Here is a 23,339-nt window from a genome sequence, read left to right as displayed (position 1 = left end):
TCCCCGCGCCAGCGACGCAGTGCGCAGCCTCAGACACAGCCTGTCGGAGATGGGCGGAGAGAAAGGAGGTGAGGAGGTGGTTCCCTAAGCGGACGCCCATGGAACTTCGAAGAAGCGAGCCTCTGCTGGCCAAAAGTTGGTGATGCTATGGTAAAGATCCTTCTAAGGATCTAGGAACGCTTTTTCTCAAAATTCTAAGATAACTTCAAATACAGTGAAACAGGGGCGTCTGGGTGGCTCAGGTCATAATCGCAGGGTCCTGGGGTCGAGCCCCGCATCGGGCTCTCTGCTGGGCTGGGAGCCTGCTTCCTCCTCTCTCTCTGCCTGCCTCTCTGCCTACTTGTGATCTCTGTCAAGTAAATAAAATCTTAAAAAAAAAAAAAAAATTTCATACTGGCCAGTTCCATTTATATAAAATCAAAAATACCCTTTAGGGGCGATTGGATGACATAGTCCAGGCCCTTAAGGGTGGACTCTTGATTTCGGGTGAGGTCATGATCTCAGGGTGGGGAGATGGAGCCTGCAGGAGCGGGGGTGGGGGGGTGTCCGGCGTCCAAGCTCAGAGGGGAGTCTGCTTGAGATTCTCCCTCTCCCTGTCCCTCTGCCTGTCCCCCACTTGGTGCATTCAGTCTCTATCTAATAAATAAATCTTAAAAAAAAAAAAACAAAAACAAAAAAAACTCCCCTTTACTGTTAGAAGTCAGGAGAACGACCTGCCTTGGAGGACGGGGTGTGAGTGGGAGGGGGCCAGTACGGAGCTGGTGGAATAGGGCTCCTCAGGGTGTCTTTCTGGATCTGGGTAGGTGTGGTCCTTCAGAAAAAATTCTTTTAGCAGCAAACTTGTTCTTTTTCCGGATGTATGTTGTACTTGAATAAAACGTTTATAAAGAGAAAGGGAAAAGGACAAAGAAGGAAGTAAAACGCGCAATGATTTCAAGTGTATGTGGTTAAGAAGGAAAGTTTTTCCCACTGACAGTCTAATTTTACCCCCTAAAGTAGTCACACTAAAGAGTTTAGTGTGTGTACATGTGATAGCCTTTTAACTTTGAACAGGGTCCTCTTGCTGAGAAACACTGAGAGCATTTTGGTAAAGCCCCCCTCACTGCCCTCAAGCTTCTCTCACTCATGCACTGGACCAAAAAATAAAAAAATAAAAAATAAAAAATTTAATAAAAAAAAAAACTCCTTTGATAAGAGCCTAGACAGGGCAGCACCTTGCAGATGTGGTTCCAGTGTCCCTAAAGCCCAGCTCAAGACTTAGCATGTGTGTCTCATTTGCTTCTCACAATAGCCTTGTGACTCCTTTTTTACCAAAAAGGATGTTGAAGATCACACCATTAGTGAGTAAGTGACAGAGGGCTTAAAAATTAAGCTAAAGAGAGAAAGGAAAGATTAGTAAATATATAGAGATAGGAGGGATACGCAGACAGATAGGGAGGGCAGCCTCCTTAGTCCCTCAGTTGCAGGTGCCAGGGCTGTAAAGCTGGAGGACACACCCTGCCCACTCTGTCCACCCTCTTGTGGTGGTATGTGGCTGGAATCTGGAGACCTTAGCCTTGTGGGTTTCATAATCTTGGGCAAGTCACTCTCCATCAGTTGGCTTTCCTGACCTGTAATTGAAGGAGCGGACATCCCATCTCAAACGGGCCCTTCTGCCCTGATGATCTGAGTCTAAGGACCAGATCCCATGGTTATGACAAACCAAGAGTAAATACCATGCTCCAGAGGATGAAACCCTGGCTGGCAGAGGAGTCAGGATTGCTTCTCTAGGGAGAAAGGAACAAGATGCATCACCAGTCAGAGGTGTTTCAGAGCTCAGCCAGCTCTGATTGTCCTGCCTGCCCTTTTGTTGTACATCACATATGAAATTCAGTCCTTCCAAAGGTCAGGAGGGTTTGTTTCCCCTTTAGAGACTGGAGATTGAACCCCAGCAGGATCACCTGATTCTTAAGATGTGGAGTCAGGCGTTGGATTTCCTGCACCACCTCATACTAGCTGTGAGACAGTAAGTCACAAGAAATCACTTACCTTGTCCCCTAGAGCCTCAGATTTTAAGGTATAAAAGGTAAGAAGAATAGGACCCACTTGGGTGCCTGGGTGGCCCAGTCGGTGAAGCATCTGCCTTCGGCTCAGGTCATGATCAAGAGTCCTGGGACCAAGTCCCACATTGGGCTCCCTGCTCAGTGGGGAATCTGGTACTTCCTTTCCACCCCTCCCTCTGGGCTCTCTCTCTCCCTTGCTTTCTCTCAAGTAAATAAATAAAATATTTTAAAAAAAGAATAGGACCCACTTCAGAGGCTGTTTTAAGGATTAACTGAAGTGACGATAGTGACGAGCTTCTCCAAGAACATTCATTCTCAATGGCACACCAAAGGGGGAAAAAAATGGTTGTTGGGGAAAAAAAAAAAAAAAGAAACTTAACTCTCCCTATATGTAAGGCACAGTTATAGACACAGTACACAAACAAATATATGGTATAACTGCAATATTAAAATGTCATGGTGTGGGGCACCTGGGTGGCTTAGTGGGTTAAGCCTCTGCCTTCGGCTCAGGTCATGATCTCAGGGTCCTGGGATCAAGCCCCACATCAGGCTCTCTGCTCGGCAGAGAGCCTGCTTCCCTCTCTCTCTCTCTGCCTGCTTGTGATCTCTGTCTCTCTGTCAAATAAATGAATAAAATCTTAAAAATAAATAAACAAAATGTCATGGGGTCACCAAACAAAAACGTATGCATGAGGAACCCTCATATATCACTGGAAGGAATGTAAGATGATGCAGCCCCTGTGGAAAATATTTTGGTAGTTCCTCAATAAGTTAAACATAGACTTACCACAGGATCCAACACCTGCCTCATAGGTATATGGCCAAGAAAACTGAAGACAGGTTTTGAAACAAAAACTTGTAAGCAGATATTTATTTCAGCATTATTCACAGTAGCAGAAAGGTGGAAATAACTCATATGTCCATCAACAGTTGAATGGCTAGGATATAATGGGATCTAGCTGCACAGCGGGACGTTATTCAGCCATAAAAAGGAATCAAGTCCTGGGGTGCCTGGATGGCTCAGTGCATTAAGCCTCTGCCTTCTGCTCAGGTCATGATCCCAGGGTCCTGGGATCAAGCTCCACATCGGGTTCTCTGCTCAGCAGGGAGCCTGCTTCCCCCTCTGTCTCTGCCTGCCTTCTGCCTACTTGTGATCTCTCTCTCTCTGTGTCAAATAAATAAATAAAATATTTTTTTAAAAAAAGGAATCAAGTCCTGATTCATGCTACAACATGGATGAACCTGGAAAACATCACGCTGAAGGAAAGCAGTCAGGCACAAAAGGTCACATACTGAAGAGTTCGCCCGATTTTAAGAAATGTCTAAAATGGGCAAACCCATAGACATTGAAAGTAGATTCATGGTTGCCGGGGGCTGGGCAGGTGAGGAGGCAGGGGTGGGAGTGGGGAGTGACTTGTAATGGGAACGGGTTTCTTTTGGGGGAAACGAAAATGTTTCAGAATCAGATAGTGGTGGTAGTTGAGCAACCTTGTGAATCTACTTTAAAAGACACTGCTGAATTGTACACTTTAAAAGGGCGAATTTTATGGTATGTGAATTATATCTCAATAAAGCTGTCATTCTTAAATGTTCGGGAAAAAATGTATAAGAAGGTTGGCAGGGGTGGGGGAGGGAGGGACAAGAATGAAATTAAATGGTTGACCTACAGCATGCCCACAAGAACCGTCAAGATGAAAGTTTTGGTGGTGGTATTTTTATTATTTTTTTTTACAGATCTATAATCCGCTAACTGAAGCCCTGGGAGCCAGGTATGTTTCTGAATTCAGAACTTTTTGGATTTTAGAAACACAATATAGCGCACGTGCATGTAACCATCTGGCAAGGTTCAGGACAGGACCCAGTAAACCAAAATTTAAAAATTTCTGCAGGGGGCGCACCTGGGAGGCTGAGTTGGTTGAGCATCCAATTCTTGGTTTGATCTGGGGGTCATGGAATCGAGCCCTACGTAGGACTCTCCACTCACTGGGGAGTCTGCTTCTTTCTCTCTCTCTCTCTCTCTCTCTCTCTCCTCCTCCTCCTCCTCTCCCTCTGCCCCTACCCTACCTGTGTTCTCTCTAAAATAAAGGCATAAATGTTTTCTAAAAATTTCTGCAGGGAAACATATGCGTTCACACTGAACAAGCCAAAGAAGGGCTCTAAGTTTTCAGTGTACGATACAGCAGCCACATGTGATTGTTGGGCTCTTGAAATGAGCCCAGCCTGTGTTGAAATGCACCTCAAGTATGAAATGCCACATTTCAAAGACCTCATTGGAGAAAACTGATATTTAAAAAGTTACAAAGTTAATCATTTTATATTGATTCCATGTTGAAATGTTTTGGATCCATTGGCTCAAGTAAGAAAGATTATTAAAATTCATTTAGCCTGGGTGCCGGGGTGACTCACTTGATAAGGCATCTGACTCACGATTTCAGCTCAAGCCTTGACCTCAGGGTTGTGGGTTGGGCTCCTTGCTGGGTGTGGAGCCTACTTAAAAAAAAAAAAATTAATTTCACTTGCTTTTCTTTACTTTTTAAAATGTGGCCACTGGATGATTTTTAAGTGCCCACGTGTACTGCCTTTACAGTTAATATCCTGTTTCAAACAAGCTTGCTCCAAACTTATTTCAAACGACAAAAAAGGAAAAACCTTTACGTTTCCATGTTTTTAGATCTGGAGTATAACTGCAATTGGTAGGTCCAAGACTTAGCCCATGGGCCTGGAGAATCAAGAATGAGAAGGAAAGGCTGGAAGCTTGCAGCCAGCTGGCTCCAGTCCAGAATTGGCGTGACTGCCGCCAACCCCACCCACCCCACCCCCTGCCAGCGGTAAGCAGACCCCTCCAGCGGCCCTTCCCATGGCCAGCTGCCCAGGCTACCCCAGGCTGCTGGGTTAGCCCTGCCTGCCCATTGTCTCCAGCTCTGCAGGGGAGGAGCAAGGAGGAAGGGACAGAAGGAGTGTATATGGGAGTGGGCTTCCTGGAACTGCAACACTCCTCCAGCCTCAGGCAGAGGGCCAGCCATGCCCAGCTCACGGCTCCTGCTCCTGCTCTTGCTGCTGGTATCACCACCCCCTCTGCAGCCCTACTCGCTGGCACCACCAGACACCCCAGCAGGCAAGGCCACCATCATGGGCCTTATCCTCTCAGCGCTGGAGAGAGCCACCTCCTTCCTGAAGAAGAGGCTGCCTGAAATCAACCTGGACGGCGTGGTGGGGTTCCGGGTGCTGGAAGGTGGGTGCACTCTTGTTCCTCTGGACGGGCCACCAGAAAAACAGTTCTCAGCCAGTTACCTTCCTGCTCTGCTAGGAGGCTTGCTCGTTTTGGAGCCCTCTTGGGACCCTGCTGTACTCAATTATTTTAGGAGCAAAAAGGATTCAGACACTACATGGGAAAAGATTTGGAAATTATTCTTTTCCTGGGAGGAAATGATTTATTTGAGAGGGATGGTCCTGATATGTCACGAACAAGATGGGCAGAGGGTATATGCCCTCTCAAGGGGCCTTAATGAGAGCGTGGCTATGGAAAAACCAGAAACCCTTAAGATCAGGCAGCAGTGCACTCCCTCCACTTCTAGCCAAAGCCACCTGAAGGCTCCAAGATAAGAGCCAAGTGTTTGTTCAGCTTTAAGGGATTAAGATCCTCTAGACGGAGCTGACAGTAGGCCAAGGCAAACAAGGAACCACCCCACACACACTTCCAGTTACAGGAGCCCCTCTCCAAAGGCCACCTTGACCTAACTGACAGAGCTGACTTAGTATCAGCCTGGGGCTCTGGCCGGGCCCCCCTTCCCCATCACCCCCTCTGGGGGTGACCAGCGCAGCTGGCCACCTCCACCCACCTGGACTCCAGGTCCCAGCAAGAGGAGGGGCCAGGTCTGCTCCCATGCCTGATCTCCTGATCTCCCGATCTCCCATGCCTGACTCCCCACACTCCTGAGCCCCCAAGTGCCATCCTGGAGACCCCCAAGATCCAAGATCCTCTCAGGCTAGGACCAGGGTCTCCATTTAAACCCAGCCCTGTCCTATACTGCCTCTAGAAATGAATAATAATAATAAACCACAGGGCTGGCTTCCCCATGAGGCACAAGATACTTTCAGAGGCCCGTGAAAATGTTTTGATTTCTCTCTTTTTTAAAATTTCATTTATTTGAGAGAGAGCATACACATGAGAGAGAACATGAGCAGGGGAGAGGGAGAGGGAGAATCAGACTCCCCACTGAGCAGGGAGCCTGATGCAGGACTCAGTCTCAGGATCCTGGGATCATGACCTGAGCCAAAGGCAGACACTTGACCCACTAACCCACCCAGGCACCCTGTTTTGATTTCTGTTAAAGTCAGAAGAAATAAAAATAAACTTTTAAGTCAAAGAGAATGCTCTAATATATAATGTCAACAGATCCATATTTACACTTATACAGTCTTAAGACGTCCTCTTTGATCTATTTTTTTAATAAAGAAAGGGCCCCACAAAGCCACAGCAAGTGGCCTGGCAAATGTACCTTTGGATGCTAATAATCTCCAAGCAACCCAGAGAGGGAAGTGTTCTGTTTTGCTCTCCCTGCAGGTGGGGACCCTGAGTCACAGAGAGGTCCAGTAACCTCTCCAGTATGATCTGCTTCACAGCTGATCATACTCAAATCGAACTCCAACAGCCCTTGAGGGGAGAGTGGACATTGCATTGACTTTTTGACCACCCTAGATGTCAGGCACAGCACTGGGCTCCATCTAAGCAGCTGTTGTTGTTCCTGGAACAAGACAACAGGTTTTATCAGCAGCTGTCCCATGGGCCTGTTATTTCTTTATGGAGAGAGAAGGAAAGGCAGGTGGTTCCCTTGGCCGTGTGCTTTCTGGGGTCCATGAGATAATAAAACATAAAGTTTGCTAAGTACCCACTAAGTGCTGGCACAAGGTTAACGCTCATATGGGGTATTTTCCTGACTTCTCCCCACAATCCTTGAAGTAAGTTCATTATGATTATCCCCTTTCACCGATCAGGGACAGACTTTAGAGAATGTCCAAGGTCACATAGCAAGCAAGTGTAGGCAGTGGGCTTAGAACCCTGCTCTGTCTGACTCAGCGCCCACTGTCTGAATCATCACTGGGTTGAGGTGGCTGGGAAGGAGGGAAATGGTGGCGCAACCCAACACCACACAACAGCCTCAGACCAGGGCCACCCCCTCCTCTCCTCTCCTCTCCTCTCCACAGCTCTCCTCTATCTCTTTGCCATAACCTATAGATGTGTAACAAAGTATCTCCAAACAGGTGCATAAAACAGCAACACAGTTACTATCTCACCATGACTGTCAGGAATCTAGGAAGAATTGGGCTAGGGTTCTGGCTCAGGGCCTCACATGAGATTGGAGTCAAAATGTCAGCCAGCCTGTGATCATCCGAAGGCTTGACTGGGGCTGGAGGAGCCACCCCATTCACTCCCAGGCCTGCCAAGTTAGTGCTGGCAGGAGCCTCACCACGTGACCTCGCCATATGGCTACTTGTGTGCCCTGGCAACATGGCAGCCAGCTTTCCCAGAGTAAGTGACCTCAGAGAAGCAAGGCAGGAGCCTTGTCTTTTACAACCAAGCCTTGGAGGTCACACACCATCATTTCCCCAATTTCTTATTGGTTTTGAGGGTCAGCCCCATATGATGCAAGAAGGCCTTGAAAGGGTGTGGAAACTGGCGGGTTGCCACAGCACTCCTTGCGAAGGTCCTATTTTCATTCTCAGCCTCCCAGGACAGAGAGAAGGGGTTCACATTTGGGGGTAGGGGTCCAGTTACAACAAGATACCCATTGTTCTCCCGAATCCTTTCTGCTTGGGGCTAGACAAGTGGACATTGACCCTCCCTAAGAGAGAAAAGGGTCCCTCCAGCTGCTTCTGCCAGCCAGGATGGTGATCCAAAAGGTGGCAGCAGCAGCCACCCAGGCAGGGAGAAATACCACCATGAAGCCAGGTTGGGTGCACCTCATTGCTAACTTGGCTACCCCTTCTGGTTGCCAGGACAGTACCCTCCAGCTGCAATCTGGAACAAGCAGTCTGGAACAAGGCTTCAGAAGCACACAGCCTAGGTTCAAGTGCAGGGAGAGAGCCAAAACTGGAGAAGAGTGTTATAGAGCCCATCACCCCCCACAGGACTTGCTTAACACACTCTTAAACCACATCCTCCCTCCCCAACAAAGTTCTTATCTGGACTTAGGCCATCTCTCATCCTCTCAGCCCTGTGCTGAGGCTTTCCCTCACATCTTCTCTCTCGACCATGTTTTCTCTCCCCACCATGACCATTTTCTCCCACCCCTGCAGAACCACTGCTAGTCAAAATGTGAAATTTGAAATGTGAATTCTAACGTGAAAATTAGAAAAAGGTGTCTCTTTCCTCAAGTCGCTTGCCTGCCATCTGCTGGAAAATTGTCTTAATACAAATACAAACCCATGATAGGAATATATGCTGCCCTTGTGCAGTATACAGCCTGCTCAACTGTACACCATGGCTTTCCACCCAGCATCTGAATCCCTTCCTCATTCTTGTACAGCAAACCTTAGATCTCCCTAATTAATACTTACAACTAAACTTTATTAAGCGCCTACTTTGCACCGTGGACAATGCTAAGTCCTCTCTATGCATTAGTTCATTTAATCCTTACAACTCCCCACTCTAAGAAGTAAGGACCATCATTTCCCCCATTTCATAGATGAAGAAAGTAAAATGGAAAGAAATTAAATATCTTTCTCTGGTCATCCAACAAGAAAGAATTAGAGTCAGGATCTAAACTCAGGCCCACCTCCTGAAACCAAATTCTTAGCTGCCAACTTCCGGCACACTGGCCCCACCCCCATTACCCAGCTGAGCCCCACAGGCCTCATTTCCAATAAGCTCAGCCAATTCTTTCCTTTCAGGAACTGGAGGAGAAAGGGAGGTTCAATAAGCATTATAAGTTTGGATAATCTTTTCTATTCAAATTGCTTGTCAAATGATGGAATGAATGAAGTCTTTTCCTTTCCAGTGCAGCTAAAAGGTGTTCAGGAAAAGTGGGCCCAGGACCCCCAGATGCAGCAGCTGAGCCTGCGTGTGGGGAATCTGGTGGAAAAGCTAGAACCTCTCCTTCACAGATCCATCTCCTACCTCAAGCTGAGTGATCCCAAGTACCTAAGAGGTAAAAGCAGGGGCTAAAGTCTCATTACTTCAGGAACACAGCATCTGGGGGCACTCCTCCTGGTGTAACGGAGAATCTGGGACAATCTGTAACCAACTGATTCCTGTGGGCCTAGCACACAGGCTGAACTTGGGGAATGTTTGGCCATCCCTGGACAGCTTGTGATGACCTCTCCCACCTATACAGGGAGTGATGAGACGGGGAGGGGTTGAATGGTGGGGCAGAGTGGCTGGGAGTAGGGAACATGTCTCCCCTTGTTCAGCTTACCCAAGGCTTGGGAGCCTGCATCCTAGACAAGAGGGGAGGGTCTGGTCTGTCCCAGAGAGTAAGATGTCTCAAAAATAATTCAGCCCTTTGCACACCAAATATTAGCATTCTGCTAGTATCTCTCTGATCCACCCTGTAAGCCTGGTGTGAATCATTCCTGGGGTGGTAAAGGGAGATGATGTATAAAACCAGCCCCTCACGCTTGTTCGGCCGCCTAGACTCCCAGCTCCCAGTCAGGTGTGTGGGAATGAACAAGGAGATGGTTAGCCGGTACACCCTTCCTTCTCACACAGCAGCCCAGCTGCAGACCACCACATCCCTGCCCTCCCTACCTCTGATCTCCATGTGCCCCATCCTGACCCTTAAGACCATCCCAACCTGTGTTATCCTAAAGAAGTCCCTCAGCATCTTTCTTTCTTTTTTAAGACTTTATTTATTAGGGCTCCTGGGTGGCCCAGTGGCTTAAAGCCTCAGCCTTCAGCTCAGGTCATGATCTCGGGGTCCTAGGATGGAGCCCCATATCGGGCTCTCTGCTCGGCAGGGAGCCTGCTTCCCCCTCTGTCTCTCTGCCTGCCTCTCTGCCTACTTGTGACCTCTGTCAAATAAATGGATAAAATCTTTAAAAAAAATATTTTATATATTTATTTATTTGAGAGAGAGCACAAGCTGTGGGGAAGGGCAGAGGCAGAGGGAGAAGCATACTCCCTGCTGAGCAGGGAGCCTGACTTGGGGCTCGATCCCCAGACCTGAGATCATGACCTGAGCTGAAAGCAGAAGCTTAATTGACTGAGCCACCCAGGCACCCCAATTCCTATTGATTTAAAAAAAAAATTTTTTTTTAAGAGGAGGAGCTTCCTGAATGTTTCAAACATAATGTGCAAGCAGCAGGCAAGGCTCAGAGCCTTGGGCAGGCTTGTGTGCAGTCAGGGTTACCTGGGCAGGGACACCCAATTCTTGGGCATGGGCTGTAGGAGCCTGGGTGCAATTAGGCAAGGCATGGTGCACTGCCCCTGGGTGCTTTCTCTTCACCCCGCCTTTCTGCCAGAGTTCCAGCCGACCATCCAGCCTGGGTTTTGGAAGCTTCCACATGCCTGGACCAGCACAAATGCCTCCATGGTCTACCCCACGTTTGAGCCACAGGACTCCTTCTCCGAGGAACGCAGTGACTTCTGTCTGGTGCAGCTGCTGGGAACAGGGTGGGCCCCCTACACGTGCCCTCACTTTCCAAAAACCCAGATCACTTGCTCTCTGCTAGTCCTCCTGTCTCCAACGTCCAAGGATCTGTGCAGAACCAGGCACAGCCTCCCCACCTCCCAGTCACCCTGACACCAACCTCTCTCACCCCCGTTGCACCTAGGCTGCCTCCCCCTCCGCCCTGCTCTCCACTGGAGACTTCCAGCTGGGTCCAAACATCCACCCCACACCCTGAACGCCCCCACCCCACCCCACTGGTCTCTCACACAAGAGGGATCCTTTCAAAAACCACATCTGAACATTCTGCCCCCAGTATGAAGCTTCCTGTTGTTCTCAGAACAAAGCCCCTGCTCCTGCTGCCCTCTAGTCCAGCCCCTGGGGCTCTTATCAGGCCCTCAAAAGGACCTAATTGTGTCCCACTTCTTTTTTTTTTTTTTTTTAAAGATTTTATTTATTTATTTGACAGAGAGAGATCACAAGTAGGCAGAGAGGCAGGCAGAGAGAGAGGAGGAAGCAGGCTCCCCACTGAGCAGAGAGCCTGATGCGGGACTCAATCCCAGGACCCGGAGATCATGACCTGAGCCGAAGGCAACGGCTTAACCCACTGAGCCACCCAGGTGCCCCCTTCTAAACCTTTGCCTGTGCCCCGCTGGCATATGTGGTCCTCCTCCCACCTGCCCCACCCCACCCCCCTGCCTAAGTAACCCTGCTTACACCTCAGAGCCACTCCAGCATCCTTCTTCCAGAACCTTCCCTGACCTCCCACAGTAGGCTGACTCTCCTAGCACCACTGGTAGCCATAAATAGAATTTACATTTATCTAGGGTTCTGGCCCCCTCACTGGGCTGTAGGTCTCTGCAAGCAGGAGTAGAGCCTAGTGACGCTCACAATTTCATCCTGCTGTGCAGGGGGCTTGGTACCAGCCCCAAATCAGCCCTAGGTTCATAGAATTGCTGGGTAGGGTAGTGGGTGGTCCCCCAAGGACTGTACTTGGGGGTCCCACGGAGCAAGTCGCAGCCCCTTGGAGCTTGCCCTATCCAGGATAACTCCAGGGTCGCCTCCCCTTGCTGGGTCCCTGGAACATACTGGGGTTCTAATAACCAGTGGGGGGCCGGGGACTGGAACAGGCTTCATGTCCTCAGGCTTCCTTCAGGGCGCCTGAACCACTTCTTCCGCAGGACAGACAGCAGCCAGCCCTGCAGGCTCTCAGACTTGTGCAGGACCCTCATGACCAAGCCCGGCTGCTCTGGCTACGGCCTCTCCCACCAGCTGCTGTTCTTCCTCTCGGCCAGAATGGTAAGTGCCCCACATGGGCCAACCACATGCACAGAGGAGAGCCAAAGATTAGAAGGGGCTTGTGGGGGGCGCCTGGGTGGCTCAGTGGGTTAAGCCGCTGCCTTCGGCTCAGGTCATGATCTCAGGGTCCTGGGATCGAGTCCCGCATCGGGCTCTCTGCTCTGCAGGGAGCCTGCTTCCTCCTCTCCCTCTCTCTGCCTGCCTGTCTGCCTGCTTGTGATCTCTGTCTGTCAAATAAATAAATAAAATCTTTAAAAAAAAAAAAAAAAAAGAAGGGGCTTGTGGCAGTGCAGTTTTGCATGCTACACACCAGGAAAATAAGCGGGGTTTGGGGCTTGTGCTTTGGACATCAGGAGAGAGAAGTAAGAGTAGTCTGCCATCTGTCTGCTATAACATTGAACCAGACTAGGGGTGGGGGTGGGGAGGCAGGATTTGGGATTCTAGTTGGACAGATCGCACTGCATGCAAAACTGGATTGTAGGCGCCGGGAAAACAAAGAGAAAGAGTGAAAGAGAAGCAGCAGAAAGAACTCCATAAACAATAACAAATGGAAAAGGATTTCGAATATTTGGTCCATAGCAGCTTTCAGAAAAACAAACCAAGACAAACCAGCCCCACCCTGACCTCTGCAGCCCCCAATGCTCTTCCAAGCCCAGGAGCTCAAACTTCACTAAATAATGATGATAATTTTAGTTTTATAAAATTATTTTTATAATTTTATTTTTTAAACATTTTATTTATTTATCTGAGAGAGACATCACAAGTATGGGGAGGGGTAGAGAGAAAGCAGACCCTCCCCACTGAGTAGGGAGCCCAATGCGGGACCGATACCAGGATCCTGGGATCATGACCTGAGCCGAAAGCAGACGCTTAACCAACTGAGCCACCCAGGAACCCTAAATAAGGATAATAATTTTTAAGCATATGTATTTCCCCATATGGAAAGGTAAGGCTCATTATCTCCATTGAAAAAGGTTATTTCTTGTGCAGAAATTCTTAGCTGAGGGGTGCCTGGGTGCCTCAGTGGGTCAAAGCCTCTGCCTTGGGCTCAGATCGTGATATCATGGGATCGAGCCCCGTGTTGGGTCATCTGCTCAGCAGGGAGCCTGCTTCCTCCTCTCTCTGCCTGCCTTTCTTCCTACTTGTGATCTCTGTCTGTCAAATAAATAAATAAATCTTTAAAAAAGAAAGAAAGAAATTCTTAGCTGAGAAGGTACTTAATGTTTTAGTTAGGCAGGTTTTTAAAAAAAAATTGTTATTTGTTGGCAAGCTGTCCCCATCCAGCATTTCTGTAAATATAATAACAATCAAATTACGAGGAAAACTATTTTGCTTATTAGATTGGACAGGTAGAAGGCTACTCTGATACAGTGTTACAGAAATTGGCAAGTCCACCTCTTGTCTCCTGTCCCGTCCCTGAGACCAGTCCGTGGCCCACACTTTGAGCAGAACTGAAGCTAGCCAGATGGGTTAGCCTGAAATCGGAATGGGGCGGCAGCGAATGGTTATATCGCTCCAGTATCAGGCTGTGTCGGGTACTTCCCGACTATGGTACCGCCCGTCCAAGCGAGCGCCTCTGGTGCAGTCCCAGACACATCGCCCTTCCCCTGTGGCTGAGACCCTCTAGGTTCAGAAAGGTTAACGTGGCCAGCTAAGGTCACACCACTCCTGAGTAGCAGAGCTGGGACTCAAACCCAGCTCTTTCTGATCCGCGCCCCACCACCACCCCCCATCACCCCCCACCCCCGCCACACCACCCGGAGATGGAGCCCCCAGCAATCCAGAGGTACAGATGGGGAAGAAATTCTGGGAAAAGAGGAAAGACCTGCCTCAAAGGCAGCCTCCTTCCAGACCATCTCAGAACTACAAGCCTTCCCCTGTAGTGGAGTGTGGGTGCGTCATCTATCCTTCTGGCTGTTTCTTCCCCTCAGAAGGGATGCACAGAGGGGCTGTTCCGACAGAGCCAACACTACATGAATCTCTTTTGTGCCAACATGATGGAGCTGAACCAGAGAGCTGAGGCCATTGGATATGCCTACCCGACCCGGGACATCTTCATGGAGAACAGTGAGCCCTGGCACTCCTCTCTACTGACAGAGCGGAGGGGTGTGCCTGGTCCAGGGGGCACGTACGCATGCACACACACACACACACACACACACACATACATGCACTCACAGATTGCCAGATTTAGCAAAAGAAATATAGATGCCCCAAGTAACTTTGAACTCCAGATAAAGTGAATATATTTTTAGTACAAGTATATCCTGAACATTCCCTGGGATACTCTTGTGCTTTAAAATTTGCATTTGTGTTTATTGGACACTCGACTTTAACTGGGCGTCCTGTATTTTACCTGCCACAACGTGACTGCTTCCTGCACCCCAAGGCTGACACGGTGATGGAACTCTGGACTGACTGACCGGCTCAGAGATGAGGCAGGAAAGGCATCTCTTAGTGGTTGCTCCTTGGTGTAGGGGTCTGGATCCCTTGACTGACACTAACTCTTGAGTGACTCCCATCAGGGCCCTCAGTGGAGGCAGGACCTAGTCTGGGAGTCACCTTATTCCAGTCACTGCCCTGAGCCCCTACCTGCTGGCAGGAGGAGGCTCGTGGCACTGTGCAGCCTTTGACGCTGGAAGCCGGTGGGCCTGGGGGCAGGTCTGTAGAGCATCCTCTGTCTTTGCTTCCAGTCATGTTCTGTGGAATCAGTGGCTTCTTGGACTTCTACAAGCTCCAGTGGCTGGAGGCCATTCTCAGCTGGCAGAAGCCACAGGAAGGATGCTTCGGGAGGCCCGGTGAGGTGCACATCCACCCTGGCTGAAAGCGGGAGGCCGGTGGGGGGCTGGGTTTCTAGGCCAAGTGAAGAAAGGTGATAGAGCAGTCCTAGTGGCTCAGAGAGAGATTTGCAACACATATATACATGCAAACACACAGGCGAACACACACACACGTGGAAATGGGCTTGGATCTTTGGAAGCCAAAACTTTGCAGCATGGGAGACAGTCTCGTTGAAACGTGTTGGCCCCCTGCACCTGCAGGAGCAAATGCATTGCTTCGGTGACTATTTCTTAAGCACCTGCTTTAGGCCAGACCCTTTCTAGGCTCCAGGGTATACTTTGACCCTGAAGAAAAGAGGCAGAAGCCACCTAAGTTAACCAATAAGTGAATTAATTGTGAGTTCTGATAAGGGCTGTGAAGAAGAAACAGGCTGAGAAAGAAAAGAATGCGGAAGAAGTTTCTTTGGGCGAGAATATTTAGGGAGATGTCTGCAGCAAGTGACCTAGAAGAGGAGGCAGAGAGGACACAGCCCCTTTCCAGCTGTGTTACACTGGGCAGCTGGTCCCTTTTACCTCACTGAACCCTGACTTCCTCATCTGTAGATAAATGGGTATAATAATTTCCTTCTGAGCTATGAGGAGTAGACATAATACATGGGAAACCATTTGTCCTGTGTGTGGCACAGAGGAGGTTCCCAGTACAGGCTGAAGCCTGGAATGCCTCAAGGAGGCAAAGGTTTTGAAATAAGATAGTCTACTTTTAGAATAGAACAGGTGATAAAATGAGGATTCTGAGGCCCCCGACCTTCCGACTGAGCAGACAGAACGTGGGCCTGTGGAAAGTGCATATTTAAGAAGTTCCTCCGCATCAGCTGCCCTGATATGGGTGGTTGGGGGACCACAATGGGAGAAACATCAGCAGAGGGCAAATTTAGGCAGTATGTAAGGATCTGCAGACAGGTGCTCCAGGAACCTTCTGGAAGAACCTCCAGAGGCAAGCCCCAAGTTACTTGAGGTATTGTGAGGCGGGGGAGGAGGTTTGGTGAGTAAGGTGTGAAAACCCATCTTGAGAAGGCCACCTTTCAACTCTTCTCCCAGCTGCTGAAGATGAAGAATTATCGAAAGCCGTTCAACGCCAACAGCATGTTTTGAGGAGAGTGAAGAGGCGAGAAAAACAATTTACAGGTAATGAAAATACCCAGGGGCCTTCTGGGCATGAAACCAAGATACACCCCAGAAAGGCTGCACACAGATTGACCTCAGTGGAAATGTGCCTTATTCCCTCAGGGCAGGGTAGGAAGTGGGAGTCCAGAGATCTTGTCTCCAGGAAGGGAACATAAAAGAAGTTTCAGCGTGTTACTGAAAATGACAACAGAGAGCACCCCCTCACTGTCTAGGTTAAGTCAGGAAAACGGAACCAGCACCGGGAACTTGAGGCAGGGGGAATTTAATGCAGGGAACTCTTCTCAAAGGTGTTGCAAGAGATGAGAAAACCCAGAGACTAACCACTGCAGGAAGCCACGACCCTCACCGGAAACAGAGCTGGAGAGACTGTGGAGCCAGGCAGGATTAGGAGAGCCTGCAGGGGCTGGCCATGGAGGAGGCAAAGTTGGGGAGGAGTACCGCATCTTCTCCCCTCTTTCAGCTTGTGTCTGCTATTGCTCAAACCTAGACAGAAGCTGATGGGCAAGGCATCCTGGGAAATGTAGTTTGGAAGGGTCAGTGTACTGTGGTTTGGAGCCAAAAAAGGGCAGGAGGGAATCTTTGAACCAACAGGCAAGTGAGCAATGCAATCCCCGTGGCCGCATGTCCAGATGTCCCCAGCTTACACTTCTTGTCCCGGAGCCATTATGAATAGTACCCCCTTTCCTCCCCAAAGTATCCCTGGTTGAGACGATAAATTGAGTGGTCAGTCCACCAGTGTAGAGAAACCGAGAATCAGATATAGTTATATTGGGAAGGGAAGAAAGGCAAGATTTAATATGGGAGGCAGGGAGGAAGAAGGAAGAGAAGAACTGATTCCTTTTTTTAATTTTTTGATTTTTTCCTTTTTTTATTATTATTAAAAAATAAATAACCGCAAAACACAAGCAGGAAAAGAGATGTGATAGCCAGCCCCCAGAGCAGATACCCAGCCTAGGTTGGTGGATGATTCTAGTAACTAAATGTCTCCCCATGAGCCCCACTGTAGCCTCATCATCTGCCTGCAGGTAGGCAAGGGAAGGAAGTGGAAGCACAAATCCAAAGGCTGGGCTGGGGGAGGGAGAGAAGTTCTCAGGAGACCACAAGAGGCCCCTGACACAAGGGGCTGTGGCTACCCATGGCCAGGTGGTAGGGGTTCTGTGCACACCCTGGAGAGCTGGCTGCTGCCCCAGAGGGACACAGCTGGACTGTAGGACTGAGCTGGGACTGGAGAGGGAGGTGCAGAAAGGGCCGAGGTCCTTCCGGGGTCCCTACAGATTGATGGCAGTGGAGGGAACTGCCCAGGAGGGAGCAGTGCTTCCTTTCCTTCTGGAGCACACCCCCTGCACACGCGTGGAGCAGGGGGCAGCCAGCGTGGAGATTTAGGGCACAGGATTTGAAATCATGCTGTCAGAGCTGGAATCTGCTTCTGCTTCTGCTTCTTCCTCACTGTGGGGATCACTCGACCCTTCTGGGCCTCCATTTCTTTATAAAATCAGGACCTACCAGTGCCTCCTTCATAGAGCTGCTGGGGGTTAGTATCAGATCGCCAAGCAGAGCACTCCCCATGGTATTTGGCGTATCACAGTGTGAGCTGCTGGCGTGCATAATTAGGCTCCTTGGAACCTGCATTCTCCCTCCCTCCAAAGGCCCTAGCTGAGGTTCTTCCCATCTCCAAGACCGTGAGGGGTGAGGAAAGTCCTGGCTCCCTCTCCACCTGCTCAGAAACAAAGGTGGGTGGCCCACTTGGGGGTTAGAGAACAAAGAAACCTCTAAGGGGTTCTTTTTTTTTTTTTTTTCCTCTAAGGGGTTCTTGCTCTGGCAGGTGTCAGGCAGGTGCTCAGGGTCACCTGGGACCAGATAAGATTAAGGCAGGAATGAGAGAGGCTATCAAGGTCAAGAAATGAGCCCTGGGGACTCCAGGGTTGGGGAGCTCAGCCCTACTACCGAACTTTGGTTTCCCTATCTGCAAAAATGGGCAACAAGACGCTATCCTAGAAGGTCTCATGCAGGCTCTCAGAGCAAGGGGAGGTGGGAAGGAGCTGGACAAGGGTGTGGCCTCAGGTCAGATCCCAGGGGAGGGGGCTCTGGAGTGGAAATTGCACCTGAGTCACCCCCGCCCCCCCCACCCCCGAGATGGAAGGCTGGTCTTTTGTGTCCCGTATTAGTAAGTCACTGGGAGGAGGCATAACCTTCTTGATGAGGAGGCTCCAACTGGCCAGGGTCATTTCTCTGGAGACGGGAGCTGTTAGTGGCCAGCACTCATGGCAGCTGGTGGATGGGTGGTGGCCCAGGACCTGGCTGGCTGGGGAAGTATCCAAAAAGCACTCATGACAGAACTGTGGCCAGTATTCAACACAGGATTCACAGGGAGGGCTCTCTCTCCCCAGACGGCTGTTCCTCCCACAACACAGCCATGGCCGTGGCCGCCCTGGGGGGCTTTCTCTACGTCCTGGCGGAACACCCCCCAGCAGGTGGAGAGCTGTGGCAGTCCTCACTGGCACCAGCTGTAGTCGCTGAGACAAATGTGTCCACGCCTGCCACTGGAAGATGAAAATGGATGCCGTTCACCAGTCCTTCCTCCCTGAAATCCCGGGTGCCCGGGCCATGCCCTGACAAGGAGGCAGCAGAAGAAACAACCAGAAAAGCAGCCCAGCTTCGTCCCCTCAGGGAACAGGGCCAGGGAAGGTGATGTGGGGCTGGAGCCAGGCGTGGGAGCCAGGCGCGGAAGCAGATGAATAAATTTAGAGTGCAGTCGAGTCGTGTTTCTCAGCCGTGGGGACAACTTCTAGGGCTCTGTTTTCAAGTCACGACACAAATTCCAAGGAGACCCCTAATGTGAGCGTTAAAGGCAGTTCATTCCGATGTCAATGGTTGCATCTTTCCCAGTGGGAGAAATAAGGGTCTCTGAATGTAACAGTTGAGTCATGACCAAACTTGAGATGTGGTCACAAAAGGCAGAACATAAAATGTTTATGTCCGTGCAAGGAACTCTACAGTGTCATGTCATGTCCTGCCACAGCCGCGTCATTTGACAAAAGGCAGTGTGGCATCGTGGTTAATGGTGCGGCTGTGCCCAGGCTGCGTGCGTCCAAATCCCAGCTGTCCCGCTGATGAGCTCTGTGTCCTCGGCAGGGTCAGTTAGCATCTCTGTGACTTTGTTTCCTCATCAGTACAACTGGGATAATCACGGCACCTGCCTTAAGATCACTTGCAGTGCTGTGACCATCATCTTTGTAGGGTACCGAGAACCATTCCTATAACACAGTAGGTGCCAGGTGAGTGTTCCCTCCTGCAGCAGCAGGGGTGATGTCACATTACCTGGGGAGCTTGTCCCGAAGCAGTGGGCATGGAGAGCTGACTTGTCAGCCCTTTTCTTATTCCCAGCACGTGCTTCCTCCCTGGTGTTCTGCTTCAGTGTGAGTATATCTGAGCATGTCAGCTACAGTTCTGATTTGTTTTCCTGAAGTACAACTGACATAAAATTCCTTGGAACTCTGACACAAGGAAAGACCTTCTGGAATGTTATCATGGGTCCAGCCACTGTCTGTGGTACAGATATCAGGCTATGTACAGAGGCATGTCAAAAGAAGACTGGGGTCGAAAAATCATCTAAAAATCCAGTCCTTTGGACTTGAAGGTTCTCTTTTTTTTTTCTTCAAAGATTTTATTTATTTGACAGAGATCACAAGTAAGTGGAGAGGCAGGCAGAGAGAGAGGAAGCAGGCTCCCTGCTGAGCAGAGAGCCTGACATGGGGCTCAATCCCAGGACCCTGGGATCACAACCTGAGCCAAAGGCAGAGGTTTAACCCACTGAGCCACTCAGGTGCCCCTGGACTTGCAGGTTCTTTAAGTCCATCACGTTGCTTTGCTTCAGAGTGAAGTGATCTTTGCTTCAGAGTGATCTTCCCTGTGTGAGTAGGAGTTGTACTGGAGAATGTGAATTCAAACACCCGTGCTCCTTCTGTGCTCAGCTGAATAATCCTGCGGGGGCCAGTGGTTCTTCTAAATCTTTCTCTTGGGAGTTAGTCTCCTCTGTCTAATCCTCTTCTGGTGCCTCTGAATGCTTTCCTGAAAGTGCTCTTAAGTTGTCAGGCACAGAGAAATGGTCCTGGGTTTCGCTGACAAGTTTGACTTGCTTCTGGGTTGCTAGTTTTCTTGAGGAACCAAGGGCCGGAATTTAATACCTACTTGGCACTCGATAGGCTTCAAGGATTTCTTCCACATACTGCATCACAAAGCAAAGTTTACCAAGACAGGCACACAGCCTAGAGAGGGTGGGCAGCCCATAACCGGATTAGGGGGGATTATGTCTCACCCTGTGTCCTTCCTGCATTCTAGATGGATTAGTCACTGGAGCCTGACATTGATACATGTTTAGTAGGCTTAATTAACCCAACAAGGGTGGGGATGAGGGGGGCAATGACTCTAGAGGAAATCTGGGTTTATAAGTCACTTTCAGGAAAAGGGAATCCTAAAGCTAACTGGGACATGGGAAGAAAAATTTGCAAGATGAACCCCACTTGAACTGTCACGTCTTTGGGTTATAAGGACTGTAGGGCACTGAGAGGGGGTAAAAACAATGATGAGTCTCCTTACCACTACCCCATCCCAGACCTCAGCCTCTCACTGGAGAGGAATCCCATGGGCATTTAACATAATGTGGAGGTGGGCCTTCGCTTCCCATATTCTAAACACCCAGCACTGGCTGGCTACCTTCCTAGAGGAGTTTCTCCATGTGTGGCCTGTGGCCACTGGCATCAGGACCAGTTGGGGAAATCTTGTTAAACATGTAGATTCTCAGGCGCTTGGGTGACTCAGTCAGTTAAGCGTCTGCCTTCAGCTCAAGTCATGATCCCAGGAGTTCCAGGATCCGGACTGAGTTTCGGACTCTCCGCTCAGTGGGGTGTGGGCTTCTCCGTCTGACCCTCCCCTGTCTTTGTGCTCTCTCTCTCTCTTTCTCAAATACATAAAATCCTTAAAAAACAAACAAACAGGGGCGCCTGGGTGGCTCAGTGGGTTAAAGCCTCTGCCTCTGGCTCAGGTCATGATCCCAGAGTCCTGGAATCGAGCCCCGCATCGGGCTCTCTGCTCGCTGGGGAGCCTGCTTCCTCCTCACTCTCTGCCTACCTCTCTGCCTACTTGTGATCTCTCTCTGTCAAATAAATAAATAAAATCTTTTAAAAAAAACAAACAAACGGGACGCCTGCGTGGCTCAGTGGGTTAATCCACTGCCTTCAGCTCAGGTCATGATCCCAGGGTCCTGGGATCGAGTCCCACATCGGGCTCTCTGCTCAGCGGGGAGCCTGTTTCCTCCTCTTTCTCTCTGCCTGCCTCTCTGCCTACATGTAATCTCTGTCAAATAAATAAATAAAATCTTTAAAAAACAAACAAACAAACAAACAAACATGCAGACTCTCTAGCTCTGTCCCTAGAGATTCTCATTCAGCCCCCAGGAGGGGTCCTGGGGATATATCTCCTTGGCAAACTCCCAAGAGATTCTGATGCTCACCAAGGCTGAGGACTGTGGGGTCACCAAGGCCTGGACCTGTATGACATCAGGTGGTAGATAAAAGGAACATCTACGTTTGATACTGGGGCAGTGATCTCAATACGTATATCCAGAGGTATAAGTAAGGTTCCTCCCCCCTACCCTGCAAGATTCTTTAGGCTGGTCTGGAAATTAAGTTGACATGAGATAAATTAACAGGAGAAAAACAAAACAAAAAAGAAGTGTAAGAAACGTGCATACTGCCTGTCTACATGAGAGAGACCCAGGAAAACTGAGTAAGTCCCTGCAGTGGCCTAAGCGGTCACCCTAAATACCATTTCCAGCTAGAGACGAGAGAAGACGTTGGGGCTGGGAGGGTCCCTTATGGGAGGTTACCGGGGAAAGCACAGTAAACAATAGCAGACTGAAGTCTGTGCTTTCTCTACTCATAAGTTTCTAGAAATTTAGGATCACCCACCCCCTCTTCCTGGTAATGAGATGAAAACACACTTACAAAAGGGTAAATTCTGTTTTCAGAACTTCCCTTGTGTCTGCAGTTTCTTAAAAATAACCAGCTTAAGATGATCAATATGCCAAAGAGGCATATCTTGGGGTGGCAAAATTTGCTTCCCTACACCCCCCCCCGGTGCTCACACTCACCCCACTGTGATTTTAGGTGCTCCAACAATGTTCCTGTCAAAAGCATGTTCCCAACAGGTCCCTCAGTCAAGATGAAAATGTCTGCTGTAAATGAGGATTTATGTTAAACAAATCATTGTTGTTTTTAAAGTATTCCCCTTTAAGATGTAAACACGTTCAGGAAAAGTTGTGAGCACAAACTTCAGAACCACCTGCCACCTCTGCTAACAACTGTGTGACCCTAGGTCGGTAGCTTGCCCTCTCTGTGCCTCCATTTCCTTTTCTGTACAATGGGTAGCGCAATATCACCCAGTCCAAGTGGCTATGAGCCAGGGGAAAGACCTCTACTAAGAAAGTGAGAAAGCAAAGAAAGAAAGGAAATTGATTGCCTATAGCTTTATGTCTAGTTGGCTGTTGGTTAAAGCTGTTTGTGGGGCACCTGAGTGCCTCAGAGGGTTGGGCGTCTGTCTGCCTTAGGCTCAGCTCATGATCCCAGGGTCCTGGGATTGACCCCAGCATCTGCAGGCTCCCAGCTCAGCGGGGAGTCTGTTTCTCCCTCCTCTCTGCCTCTCCCCCAGTTATACTTTCTCTCTCTCTCAAATGAAAAAGAATTTTTTTTATTTTTTATTTATTTGACAGAGATCACAAGCAGGCAGAGAGGCAGGCAGAGAGAGACAGAGAAAGAAGCAGGCTCCCCACTGAGCAGAGAGCCCAATGCAGGGCTTGATCCCAGGACCCTGGGATCATGACCTGAGCCAAAGGCAGAGGCTTTAACCCACTGAGCCACCCAGGTGCCCCTGAAAAAGAATTTTTTAAAAAGCTATTTGCAATTGGTCATCCTTAACATTTTGATCTCATAACCTTGAGGCATTTACAGGCTTTAAGTTTTGGTTTGCTTCTTTTTCTAAATTTTTTAATTATTTTAACTCAATTTAGTTAACATATACTGTATTAGTTTCAGGGATAGAATTTAGTGATTCATAATTTGCATACAACACCCAATGCTCATTACATCAAGTGTCCTCCTTAATGCCCATCTTGGTTTGCTTCTGTAAACAGTGTTAAAGAAAAAAAAAAAAAAAATGGGTCCTTGACAGGCTTAGTCAGAGACCATACAACTTTTTTTTTTTTTTTAAGATTTTATTTATTTGACAGACTGAGATCACAAGTTGGCAGAGAGAGCGGCAGGGAGGCAGACTCCCTGCCGAGCAGAGAGAGCCCCCTGGGCTCATGACCTGAGCCAAAGGGAGAGGCTTTAACCCACTGAGCTACAGCCTACCCCCCCACCCCAGCATTTGAC

The 23,339-nt window shown here is 49.2% G+C and overlaps 1 protein-coding gene across 1 annotated transcript; it reads left to right on the top strand.

The window, feature by feature from the left end:
* Positions 1-49: 49 nt before the first annotated feature.
* C14H16orf89 (chromosome 14 C16orf89 homolog) lies at positions 50-18,668 on the top strand. Its single transcript, XM_044234012.1, has 9 exons — positions 50-68; positions 4,876-5,274; positions 9,041-9,190; positions 10,503-10,653; positions 11,830-11,947; positions 13,879-14,014; positions 14,641-14,745; positions 15,826-15,912; positions 18,300-18,668. The coding sequence occupies exons 1-9, from the start codon at positions 50-52 to the stop codon at positions 18,461-18,463; spliced, it is 1,329 nt and encodes a 442-aa protein (XP_044089947.1). The 3' UTR covers positions 18,464-18,668.
* The last annotated feature ends 4,671 nt before the right edge of the window (positions 18,669-23,339 follow it).

This window comes from Neovison vison, chromosome 14 (genome assembly GCF_020171115.1).
Source record: "Neovison vison isolate M4711 chromosome 14, ASM_NN_V1, whole genome shotgun sequence".
NCBI classification, from domain to species: domain Eukaryota; kingdom Metazoa; phylum Chordata; class Mammalia; order Carnivora; family Mustelidae; genus Neogale; species Neogale vison.
This window is presented reverse-complemented; position numbering and strand designations above follow the sequence as displayed.